Source organism: Trachypithecus francoisi, unplaced genomic scaffold (genome assembly GCF_009764315.1).
Source record: "Trachypithecus francoisi isolate TF-2019V2 unplaced genomic scaffold, Tfra_2.0 Lachesis_group3, whole genome shotgun sequence".
Classification (NCBI taxonomy): domain Eukaryota; kingdom Metazoa; phylum Chordata; class Mammalia; order Primates; family Cercopithecidae; genus Trachypithecus; species Trachypithecus francoisi.
Genome location: NW_022681468.1, coordinates 76,465,545 through 76,478,387, shown reverse-complemented (window position 1 = coordinate 76,478,387; position 12,843 = coordinate 76,465,545). Strand labels below are relative to the sequence as shown.

Sequence of the window (12,843 nt, the reverse complement as noted above, 5' to 3'; positions counted from 1 at the left end):
CTACCTATGATTTACAACTAATTAGAGGATGTTAAAGGTTGTTGCTAATGGTAACTTAAAGCTCTGATAATGGATAGCTCTTGGCATTTAATACCAATAGCAGTCTAAGAACTTAATTTCTCCTAGGCAGTTTATACATTCTTTTCTCATATCTATACCAACATATGCAGTAACAGACATCACATAAGAGATGTTTACAAATGTACTAGCCTTTTTACATGGTGAACGTCCGAACTAACAGAATGAGCCTAGAATGAGATATTGCCGGTAAACTAGAAAAGAAGTAGGGCTACTAGTGAAAGGAAGTATGTTCAGACTACCTGGGTATGAATTGTGCCCCTGCTACTTACTAGCTTTGTAATTTGACTAGTGGTGTCACTTCTCTCTCTCTCTTTTTTTTTTTCTTTTTGAGACAGAGTCTCACTCTGTTGCCAGGCTAGAGTGTAGTGGTGCAATCTCGGCTCATTGCAACCTCCGCCTCCCGGGTTCAAGTGATTCTCCTGCCTCAGCCTCCTGAGTAGCTGGGACTACAGGTGCATGCCACCATGACCAGCTAATTTTTGTATTTTTAGTAGGGACAGGGTTTCACCATATTGGCCAGGCTGGTCTCAAACCTCTGACCTCATGATCCACACCTGAAATATAGCCACCATAGTAACACCTATCTTATGGAATTTTTATGAGAATTAAATACACTCCAGTGTATGTTAACAGAGGAACTCCTTTCCGAAGTATTGAATGAGTCACTTTTTCTGCCCTGTCAGCCCCTGCAATTTATTTTAAACAATCTTTTTTCCTTTAAGAAGAAGGAAGTGATTATTAAGAATATAACTCTAAACAATGCAACATTGCCAAGGTAATCTATTCTAAAGAAATCATCAGAGATATATATAGGAATGATACATCAGGATGTTCTAATACTAAACATAGAGAAATAACCTAAAAATTCCAGGGGAATGGCCAGGTAAAATATTACACGTATTTTAATGCCACAGAGAGAAAATCAGTAGACAAAGAACTTGGTATACTAATATATGTAATATGATCATTAAAATATCAATATCATAACATTCTTGTGTTGACAACAGTTGAAAAGTTTTTAACACAGAACTAGGCACATACAAGTAAGTCTTTACTAATGATTCATTATTACCATTATATTAAGGTATAAATATTTATAAGTTCTAATGAAATGTGCCAAAATACATTCTCTCTGGTTGTTCACTTACTTCTTATTATATATAACCCAATTTCTGTTATATGTACGTGTCCCACCCAAATTAATTCATGTCTTTGTGTTTCCACTCTGGTGGGCACTTTACAACGAGCATTTATCAAGTTAATAATTTACAATTAAATTAATTTAATAACATAAACACATAAGGATTAGATCATTGTCATTTTTGAATGGAAGATATTACCTTCATGAGAGATTTCCTTCCAGGGATTTGGTGGATACATGAAAGCTGCATTCTGAATTTGATCATGTATGTCTTCATCTTCATTAAATGGGAATGTGCCACTTAGGCTTACATAGATGATGACCCCAACAGACCACATGTCGAGAGAGCGATTGTAGCCCTTGTTCCTTAGGACCTCAGGAGCCAGGTAAGCTGGGGTACCCACTACTGACCTCCGGAAAGACTTCTCTCCAATGATCCGGGCAAAACCAAAATCACAAAGTTTCACCTGTTGATAAAAGAATTTGCAGAAATACTCTGTTCGCAATTGTGTGTGTGTGTGTCTTAGTTCATGTTCACCAGATACAACCATAATATTTTAAATACTTTACCTTTACATTAAATGATATGGATTTCTTAAAGTAATAGCTATTTTTCCATTTTAGGTATCTGAAGACAGTGGTTTATGTAGTGATACAAAAGTATGTTTTCATTCATAAAAATATCATCTAAACAGTCTCCCTTGGCAGGGTGCAGTGGCTCATGCCTGTAATCCTAACACTTTGGGAGGCTAAGGCAGGAGGATTGCTTGAGGACAGGAGTTCAAGGTCAGTCTAGGCAACATAGAGAGATCCCCATCTCTACAAAAAGTTTAAAAATTAGCCCGGCATAGTGGTGTGTGGCTATAGTCCCAGCTATTCGGGAGGCTGAGGTGGGAGGATTGATTGAGTCTGCAAAGCAGAGGTTGCCGTGAGCTGAGACTGCACCATTGCACTCCAGCCTGGGGCAACAGAGTGCTCTGTCTGAAAATAAAAATAAATAAATAAATAAATAAATAAATAAATAAAAAATAAAAATAAATGGAAAAAAAACAAAAAAAACAAAAAACAGTCTTCCTTCTCCAAAACCCGAGAGACAAATATGAAGAAGGTAAGTGTACTCAGAAGTGGGTAATATTGTATACAAGGCATGAAAGCGTTATGCAAATCAGGGAAGCGATGACCTTCACTCAAGGGCTTATTACGAGTAGAAGATGAAGGATAAGTACAAAGATGTGTCATATCATCCACAATAATCCTCAAAATTAGCTCTGCACTGGCACATATATAGGCAGGACCGGAAGGTGTTAGGGAAGCGAGGCAGGACAGTCATCTCAGTCAGGTCACTTCGGATCTATAATTCCCTGCAGAGATAGCTGGTTTCCCACTCTCTAAGTTGAGGAAAGGAAAAAAGTTTTGCCCTTGTCCTTGAGAACAACAGTGAGGTTTAATATCTTGCTCATTAGTGAGCTAGTAACATCTCTGGGACTCTCAAGTGTTGTCACTCAGGCCACTTCTAGAAAAGCCAAAAGGCATAATGAGAAGGAACTTCTGTATATAATTAGGCTGGCTTCACCAAAAAACCACAAGGCCATAGTCCCAAAGGTAAAGGAAGGTAACAAATGGATAAAAATGAATAGAAAACACTTGCAACAAATAAAGGTTTTAAGGGAAAAATGGAAGGTGACAAGATGCCACATGGAAGCCAGTGATGCTGTCAACTGGCTTTTTGCTGAGAGAGGCTTTTATACTTGCCTGAGGAAAAGGATCAGCTGATGCTAGCAACACATTTTCTGGTTTGAGGTCACAGTGAACGATATTTTTAAAATGAAGGTGCCGCAAAGCCACGAGTATCTATAAAGAAGAAAAATCACCAAAATAATTTCATTCCAGTTTATTAATTTCAAAATGTCTTCTACCAGTTAAAAGTCCAAAAAAAAAAATTGACAATGAACATTCAAATTTCTTTATGTTAAAGACACTGAAATGAGCTAGATTAACATAGGTTTCTAAAGAAATTTCAATGAAAAAATTATCATATGATGGTATTCATACAGCAGCCAAGACAAATGTAGATAAAAGACCTACATCTAACAGGGACATCCATTTTTAAATATTCTCAAAGAACCAAAACTAAACCAATGTACATTTTAAATTTTCACGAAAAGTGTGAATACATGGACCTGCAAACATGTTACTAATTTGGTATACTGTAGAGTCTGATTAATATAGATATAAATCACATAATACAATAAAGCCACTACAAAGCCAGTGTAGTTTAGACTGGAAGTAGGGACTAAACAACAAAGGCTAGAAAGCTGTGGTTAAACAGTGATAACACTTGATATTACATATTGTATTTTTTCTGTCTCTAATTTATTTCTTACCTGAGTAATTAAAAACTTCGTTATGTGCTCTGGCAACCTGCCCTTTTCACTTGACAAGATCATTTCCAGCATGTCTCCATGGAGTTTTTCCATAACAACAAACACTCTTTCAGGCGTCTCAAACATACACTCCAAATTTACAACACCAGGGTGATGAAGGTTCTATTAAAGATAAATAAAGCACTTGAAGAAAATGAGTTTTTTGATACTGTTTGGCAAGCTCACTGATTATACAAAACTGTTCAAGCTTAGAGCTATAGAGAAACCCACACTTAAGATTTTTAACACCTCTACATTCCACATGTGCTGCCTTATATTTTTGAAATTCTAATGTCTCCAAAAAATACATCTTTACTTTCTATGCATAGTGAAATTACTTCTATGTGAAAAAATCCAAGTTCTAGCACAGTGAATTGCTAATTAGGTTTTAATTAGAATACCATATTGAGAAATCTATAATTTCTTAAGATCATCCCCAATATTAAACATATTATCCTAACTAAGCATACTAGGCTATTTCTATACAACTGGTAGAAATCTAATGTAGTAAAGATGAAATTTATACATGTAGTGCATTGGGCCATGCACTGATAAAGTACCTTAGTCAAAACCTTTTAGAAATGCTTTGCTACTGGTACTGGAGGCTGCAGTTTTTGACAGAAGCTTTTATACTAAGTGAAGATCATAAAAACAGCAAAAAAAAAAAAAAAAAAAATTGAGCCTATGCTTTGTCTATGATACCATCCTACCTGCTTGGCTTTCAAGCACGAAACAAATACAGCTAATCCTTGAGAAACACAAATTTGAACTGCGTGGGTCCACTTACATGTGGATATTTTTCAATAAGCACAGTTGGCCCTCGGTATCTGTGGGTTCTGCATCCACAACCAGGTGAGGATTGAAAATACAGTGTTCACAGGATCCAAAAACCTACTGATAAGGAAGACCAACTTTTCCCCCAGGGAAGTTCTGCAGAGCCAAATGTGGGATGTAAGTATGCATGGATTTTGATATCTGGGGTGGGGGTTCTGGAACCAATCCCATGCCAATACCAAGGGACTACTGTATTTCCACAATAAAGTAATGATTAGTAATGGTAAGCAGCATTTTGCTTGACACATTAATTGCCACATGTGTCAAGTAAAATTACTCTTAGCATTAGATGATCCCTTGTAATAATGCTTAAATCTGAATGCTCTTCTGGATCATCGACAAATGCCTTTGATCATTTGACCTTTATCTTTTTTCTCCGCACAACAACAAATCCTAACATCACAAAAATAATTATATATTCCACTTCTAACCCAATGAGCAAGAGAAGAAAAAATCATCATGAACAAAAACTACCTAAACAAAAAAAGCAGGAACTAACTTAAATGTGCTAACAGCTGAAGAGAGAAAAAAATTAAATGCTTCTTTATTTTAGAAAAAAAAATCTCAGTGAGTGATAAAATTGTACGTAAAATGAAATTTAAAACCTGAAATGGCTCACTGTTCAGAAACCTCACAGATGGATGCTGGGTGGTGAGCAGCAGAAGGGGCTGTGGGTGAGTCTACATTGTTGTAGTTGTCCTCTCGCTACCACTTGCAAGGAAAGCCTGGCATCAACTGGATATAGAACCAGGCTATGGCTAGCAGGAGATCTGATGATGGTAAGTCATTTCTTAGAGAGTCCTTTTTCTACTTCGCCCATTTTGATCTCTGCCTCAGGCATCTGACGGGTCTCTTTGATTCTGATGCCTTGGGGTCAAATCATACAGCATAATAGAGCCATGGAATTGCAAGTTTATTATGAATGTGATCTGAGCCTTTGCCTACACATCTACCTAATAGCCTTTAACCTCTAAAGGGCTAGAGTCACTGTTCTTCAAATCGTTGCACTATTAACTGGTCAAATCTGGCAACTTTGGATAAACCTCACCTCCTGAGTTGCTCTCTCCTGGTCAGAGCTGAAGCACATGGAGAGAGCTGGGGTTCACAAAGCTCGTATTATCAACCCTCTTACTTTACTTTTCCTGACTACTTGCAAATAAGAGCAGATATCCAGATGGCTTTGAATATTATGGGAGGGCCAGTTGCTAAGGAGAAGACTAATATGACCATACACAGTTGTTTGATAGGCACTATGGAACATGTGATAACATTGCTCATACTTCAACTTGTGCCCCAGGCTGTCTCATTTCCTTTTCTTTATATGCCTTTCCCTGTTAGAGAAGCCACACTGACTGCACAGACCACTGGCCTCTGAATTGTCAAAGGTCTCAGCTGTCCTCTTTTAATCAATAATCATAGCATGAGCTTTAAGGATTACATGAGTTCTGCTAGAGTTCTGATTCTCCTAGGACAAGTCCACTATGAGATGTACTAAGTACACGTTCCTCTTTGAGCATCTTCTTCATTGATTCTTTTATTTTTCTATTTGATATAACTGTAAACACTTAGGCAGTGTTCTGGGGAGTCTGGCTTCCTTAAATGGCTAAGCTTTGCCATATGGGTGGGAAGCAGAAGCAATGAATAGGAAAGGAGCAGAGCAACAAAAGTAGACAGAAAGGGTAGGTGTCCTCTGTGTGTGGGCAGAGGAAAAACTAGTAAGAAGAAGATGAGATAAAGGTTAAGGGAGAGTGACCTCGGGGGCCCAGGGAGGGCAGGGAGCACAGGAGTAGTGTTGGAGCTGCATAGCCTGCTGCTTTTGCTGATCTTAGGTTCTGAAAGCTGGAGAAGAGGGGAGAGTCGTAATGACTGGGGAGCCCTCCTAATTAAATCATCTGAATGATGTGATTCCTTATGTTCCTCTACCTGTATTCCTCTTTTTTTCTTTTTTTTAAATGGAGTTTCACTCTTACTGCCCAGGTTGGAGTGCAATGGCAAATCTTGGCTTACCACAACTTCTGCCTGCCAGGTTCAAGCGACTCTCCTGCCTCAGCCTTCCAGGTAGCCGGGATTACAGGCATGCGCCACCACGTCTGGCTAATTTTGTATTTTTCGTAGAGATGGGGTTTCTCTATGTTGGTCAGGATAGTGTCTGACTCCTGACTTGAGGTGATCCGCCCACCTTGGCCTCCCAAAGTGCTGGGATTGCAGGCATGAGCCACTGCACCTGGCCAATACATGAGTTCTTAGAGGTACTAAGTCCTTCACTCAATTTATTCCTTTTTCCTACTCTACAACATGACCGGAGGTGCCCTGTACAGAGGGTGGAACTTTAATACCTATTTATTTCCAGAATTGGGGTATTTACAGAATGTTCTAAGTCAAAAGTAAGGGACAGATTAATGACAGTGTTCATTCATTGTCAACTATTTTGTGCTATGTTCACTGTCAGCTCTGAAGGGCTCTACAAATGTTCTCTAATAGCATCTTGATGTAAAGGATAAGGGAACACTTTGTTGTTTCCCAATAATGGGCTTTGAATGTGGTTAGATATATAGATTTTTTAAAATACATATTCAATGAAATCATCAGACTCAAGGCCAAGTATACACAACTGATAAAAAGAAGTCTTAGAAAACTTTAAATTCATTTCACTTGGTCCTTGCTCTTTTATGAGCATATTTATACTTTACAGTTTTCCCAAAGTACATATTGAATGACAGCTGAAAAATCTTCCCAGTAGCGAAGTGATTTTGCTTTATCTGAAGAGTTGATATACAACAAGTTTATTTTAACATTTATTGTATATGGTTGAGACAAGGTCATCATAGACACTTGCTTATGAACTCTATTTTTTCTTGCATTGAAACAAATGACCAAACTTGCTTTTATATTTGATAGTAACAAAAGAAAATAAAACAGAATACACAGATCATGTCTTATTTAGTCAAACTTCTTATACTGCACTGTTAAGAATATGTCATTAGCCTAAGAATACATTTGAAGACTGGAAATAAGAAAAAAGTTCTAGGTTTTATTTCTTTATTTTCATGTGTAATTATTTTTTTAATACCTCATGTACAACTTTAAGATAAGTTCAACCAAGGTGGTCCCTGTGACTTTTCATGAACAGTTTTAATTTTTCATATAAAATATGAAATAGCCTTTAAATCATTTCCTCCTAATGTCCAAAGTAACAGAATTATTAATAATTTTAAAATGGCAAGAAGACTGCAACATCAACTATGGCAGAGTAGTGTGCAAAGAGATTTTTGCCCAACTTCTCAGGCTTTCCACAGAAATGCAGATACATTTCATGGCAGAGCAAGCTACTACAGGACTCTCTGGCCATCTGTTTGTTGCATTTAAGTAATTTAATTTTCAGGAAATGAAACATTTGGCCAAGTACAGGAAAAAATAGTGTCCATTCACACATAACAGATTGATGACATATCCACGGGGTGAATATAAGTTGTTTCGAAGCCTGGGAGGAAATATCATTTGTAGATAAAGACAAAAACTCTCCTGACCCAAGTTGCCTAGAAAATGTGTATATAATCAATGGAAATTAGTCACTAGAAGCAAAGACTTTTATAAAAGTCATATCTCAAGAAAATAAAGAATTGACTAATTCTAATTTTTTTGTTTATATGTAATTCTCATTTATATTTGTTGATTTGTGTTAAAGGATATTCTTTAATATTGATATCTAAGTACTAATATTTTTTAAGTCTAACATTGTTGCTTTATTGTAAATCTAGAGTTTATAATTTATTCCATATATGTAGTTTCCACCTTCTATCTTTAGGATTATTCTACTCAAACATATGAGAGGTAGGATAGAGGAGAATTAGATTCAACCTATCTTTTCAACAGGTCTATAGGAGCAGTGCAGTCTTAATACGGGGACTTCTGACTAATTTTCTGTCAAAGAACAAACTGACTTAGTTCATAATGAGATAGAAAAACTAAATAAAAAAGTGATGACCCTAGGATCTAAATTATAAATGGCATGCAGATCAGAAGGAAGAATATTCCATTACACAATGGAATGGGTGGGGGCATGAGGTAGAGTACTGAAGCAGTGGCCTTGTTGACTCTCATTCCCGCCAGTTTGCCAGGGTCAAGAGAAGAGCATACCTTCTTATCCATTTTCTAATTACAGTCTCTTATATTTTATGCTTCATGTCATGGTCTTAGAAATCACAATACTTTAATACCTTATTAAAGGGAAACAGACTATACTTACCTGATAGAGACTAAAAGTCATCTTGCAGAGAACAGACAATTATAAAAGTACTTGTTAAAGATGATACCTACATTGATATAGTAAGATCTCCTAAATTCCACAGTCTTATATTCAATTGTCTTTTGGGTATGTTCATTTAAATGAAAGAGGTCCAACAATGAAATCAGTGGCTCTCCACCCAAACTTACTCTTCTAGTATTTCTTCACTTGGTGAATGGTGAATTGCCTAGGTCAGCAACCTTGAGCTCATCCTAAATGCTAACTTCTCTTTCATTTCCAACAACCCACTGGTCTCTAAAACTAATAGAGCCCACCTCCTTCATCTCTCACACTGACCGCTTACCTTCATCCTCACCACTGCTGCCTGGTTTGAGCCATCTCTTTTATAGGGATCTGCTACAGCATCCCAACTGATCTTGCCTTAGGTCTTGTTCTCCAACCCATTCTTCAAAAGGCTGCCACTGTGATCTTCCCAAAGGTGATTCTGATGTTACCATCTTGCTTCTAGCCCACATGTGAATCACTACCAACTTCTGGATAAGGTGCCTACTCTTAGTGAGGTATATGAAACACTTCAGTATCAGCTCCTTTTTCTCTTTCTGCTGAAGTATTTCTCCAGCTTCTTCTCTTCTTCACCCAAATATCCACCCTTTTTGTTGCCACCCTAAAACCATTTTTATACTAAGCCACACTCTCTCCTTTCTATGTTTTCATACATACTACCCTTCAGCCTGAACACGAACATTTGTCTGGTTGAATATTCAGCTGTCAGGTAGCTTTCATTGACTCTCCTAGTCTGTCTTGGATGACTCTCTACTCTCACTCTTTGCTATAATCCCCTTTTGTAACACTTATCCTATCATATTTGATTATTGGTGGACCTATTTGTCTTACTTACAAGACTACAAGCTCCATAAGGGCTATAATTTATCATTTTGTATTCCCAGTCAATATAAGTCTAGTGGACTGGTACATACTAAATATTCAACACGTTTGTTAAATTTGAAAGATGAAGAGTCTCTATTTCTCCTTACTTTCCATTAAGTGAATAATATTCTTTAAGATTTCCATGGCTTTTAGATATGCTAGTACATGTTTGACATACTTAGTGACAGTACATTTTGCATCAAATATGATATATGGTGATAGCCTCTCATCAGAAAAAAATACAGTACATGGCTTTTTAGTTGAGTTCTCTTAAATCTGTTAGTAGAAAATTTCAGAATTCTGATGATAAATATGCTCATAAGTAATGACTTTTTTTTTGGAGACAGATTCTCACTCTCTTGCTCAGGCTGGAGTGCAGTGGCGCAGTCTCACTTCACCACAGCCTCCCCCTCCTGGGTTCAAGTGATTATCCTGCTTCAGTCTCCTGAGTAGCTGGGATTACAGGTGCCTGCCACCATGTGTGGTTAATTTTTGTATTTTTGGTGGAGATGGGGTTTCATCATGTTAGTTAGGCTGGTCATGAACTCCTGACCTCAAGTGATCTGCTGGCCTCGGCCTCCCAAAGTGCTGGGATTACAGCCATGAGCCACCCTGCACCTGGCCAGTAATGACTTTTTTGATAAATACTAATAATATGGATGTGACTCTGAGAGATGCCACCACTGATGAGTTGCAACGATTTCCCTAGGACCAAGGATATGATAAAGACAGTCTCTTTCACTTTCTAGGTACAACCCCCTCAAAATCTACCAGTTTTGATCAGTGTTTTTTAAGATTTCAACATCTTTGATAGGAAGAAACATGATTTTCCTACTATCTAGGAGACTGGTATTTGTTTAATATCTAGCTCTTAATAAGGAGATACTTTAGATTCAGATCATTCTCAAAAGCCACCAGGAAACAGTTATCAGCAGGAGATAAGCAAAGTAGTAGCACAGTCAGGATATTCCCTTCCCTCCATGCCAACCCTCCTTTACATTGTGAAAACCTTACTATGATTCCATCATTGTCCTGAGAATGAGAATAAAAAACTGAAAATGGGCTATTCAGATGATAATGGTCACTGTACCTCTTTTACTTCTTACTTAGAAAAGGTCTTTCAACTCCTCTTATTTTTTTATTTAACCCAGAACAGGTATGACTACAAGTAAAAGCCTGGAAACCTGGAGCTTAATTTCAGGAGCAAGTTGTCTGAAGACAGATGGCCTGAGTTTGAATTCCAGCTCTGCCTCTTCCCAGCTTCTGCCTTCAGGTGAGTTATCTAAACTCTCTGAGGTGCTTCCAATTCTTATGTAAAATAGGATGATGATAATGTGTCAACTCATAACACAGTCAGGTCTTATTAGTTAATGTAACAAAATACTCGGAATAGTGCCTGGCACATAGTAAGGTTTAGTTATTATTACTGGGTAAATATTATGGCATTTAAAAATGATTTGGGCCCAATGTCCCTCTTTAGTTTGATAACTGAAAGTTTACAGTAAGCCACAGAGAAGAAAACTTCCTCTAGCCTTTCACCCAACGGAGGCTGTATCAGATTAAGTATGAACCGCCACAGACTCACACCTTCTAGTTAGTCAATCCCCGTCTTTCCCCTTACTGTGTGTTTTTTTAAACAACAAATTTATTATCTCACAGTTCTGTAGGTCAGAAGTCTGGTGAGCTCAGCTGTTTTGTCTGGTCTGGGTTTCATAGACAGAAATCAAGTTGTTGGCAAGCTGCTCTCTTATCTGGAGGCTCTGAGGGAGAACCGCTTCCAAGCTCACTCAGGTTGTTGACAGAATCTAGTTATTTGGGCTGCAGGGGTGAGGTCGCTGTTTCCTTGCTGGCTGTGAGCCAAGTGTCTGTCTCAGCTCCTTGAAGCTGCCTGAATTCCTCATGATGTTGCTCCTCACATCTAACCAGCTACTGTGTGTGGAGTCCTTCACACACTTCGAATCTTTGTGATTACCACATCTCTTCTGCCTCCAGTGGGAGAAGGTGCTCTGCTTTTAGGGGCTGATGTGATTAGATTGATCACACCTGAATAATCCAAATGACTCTTCCCATTATAAGGTCTGCAACTTTAATTATACCTATAAAGTTCCTTTTGCCACCTAAGGTAACATATTTATTGGTGCCAGAGATTAGGGTGCAGACATCTTTGGCGGTGCGGGGGTGGGTGGGGGAGCATTCTGCCTACCACACCATACAAAGTCTCCATGATTTGGTCTGCCTAACACATTCCTCAATTCTAGGGCAGGAGTCTTTGTCCTTTGGAACTGAGGGAAAGAGTTCACAAACAACTGTAATAAGATTTATTTATTAGTTGTATTATTTATAAATGAACATGTTCAAATATACTCAAAAGTAAAGTGAACACTATAAAGACATCCATGTATCTGCCAATCTGGATGCATCCATTTGGCCAATCTGGATGCATCTACTTTTTCACACCTTGCTTTTTTTCTTTTGATGTATCTTCAGACGGAAGACAATATCTTTATTTGTGAAGACGTATAAGGCTTCATATTTTATTGGAAATTGTAATCATTTGAAATAATACAAATTAATGAACAAAAGGACACCAGTAAAACAAAACAAAAAGAATACTCATACTTAATCCTCATTTAGTGAAAGAAAAATAAACTTTCAGGTATTAAAATCTTGCCCAACTTACATATTACCATTATAGTTCATTAATATTTTATACTAACATAAAAATCTTTTATTCTTATGCAGTTATGTAAGGGAAAGATGAATGAAAGGGAATGGGAAAAGTAGGCTGCTTTTTCTCAGATAATTAAAAAAATGAAGCCCAAATTATACATTTTTCTCAAGGACGGTTACTTTTCTCCCTTTTTTCTTGTTGCTAACCCTAAGGTATTTTCAGGATACTATAGAACTTACTTATGAAGATGTTTTACTATAATAACATAATTATTTCCCATCATGGGGTACCTTGCTGTGTTTTCAGAGCTCAGTGATGGCAGGGGTGCTTCTATTCTGAGGTCAATTAAGGGAAAGGCTGTGTGTTGTATCACATGGAAGTTCTCCTGGTCTAAAGTGAGAACAGAGGTCATTTGGTTATTGCCTATGAACACGTCTCCATTTCATCTTTGGCTGGCAAAAAGTTTACAATTAAAACAGGATTATTCTTCATTAATCATCTTTTCGGGGGTAGCATGTTT

General features: G+C 37.5%; 1 protein-coding gene across 2 annotated transcripts in view; it reads right to left on the bottom strand.

The window, feature by feature from the left end:
• PRKD1 (protein kinase D1) overlaps positions 1-12,843 on the bottom strand; it is a 362,671-nt gene that overhangs the window by 19,408 nt on the left and 330,420 nt on the right. For both annotated transcript variants that reach the window (XM_033188361.1, XM_033188362.1), the window contains 3 exons: positions 3,607-3,768; positions 2,975-3,073; positions 1,422-1,689 (listed from right to left, as the gene is read on the bottom strand). In XM_033188361.1, the coding sequence (XP_033044252.1) occupies positions 1,422-1,689; positions 2,975-3,073; positions 3,607-3,768 (529 nt within the window). The remainder of the gene's footprint in view (positions 1-1,421; positions 1,690-2,974; positions 3,074-3,606; positions 3,769-12,843) is intronic.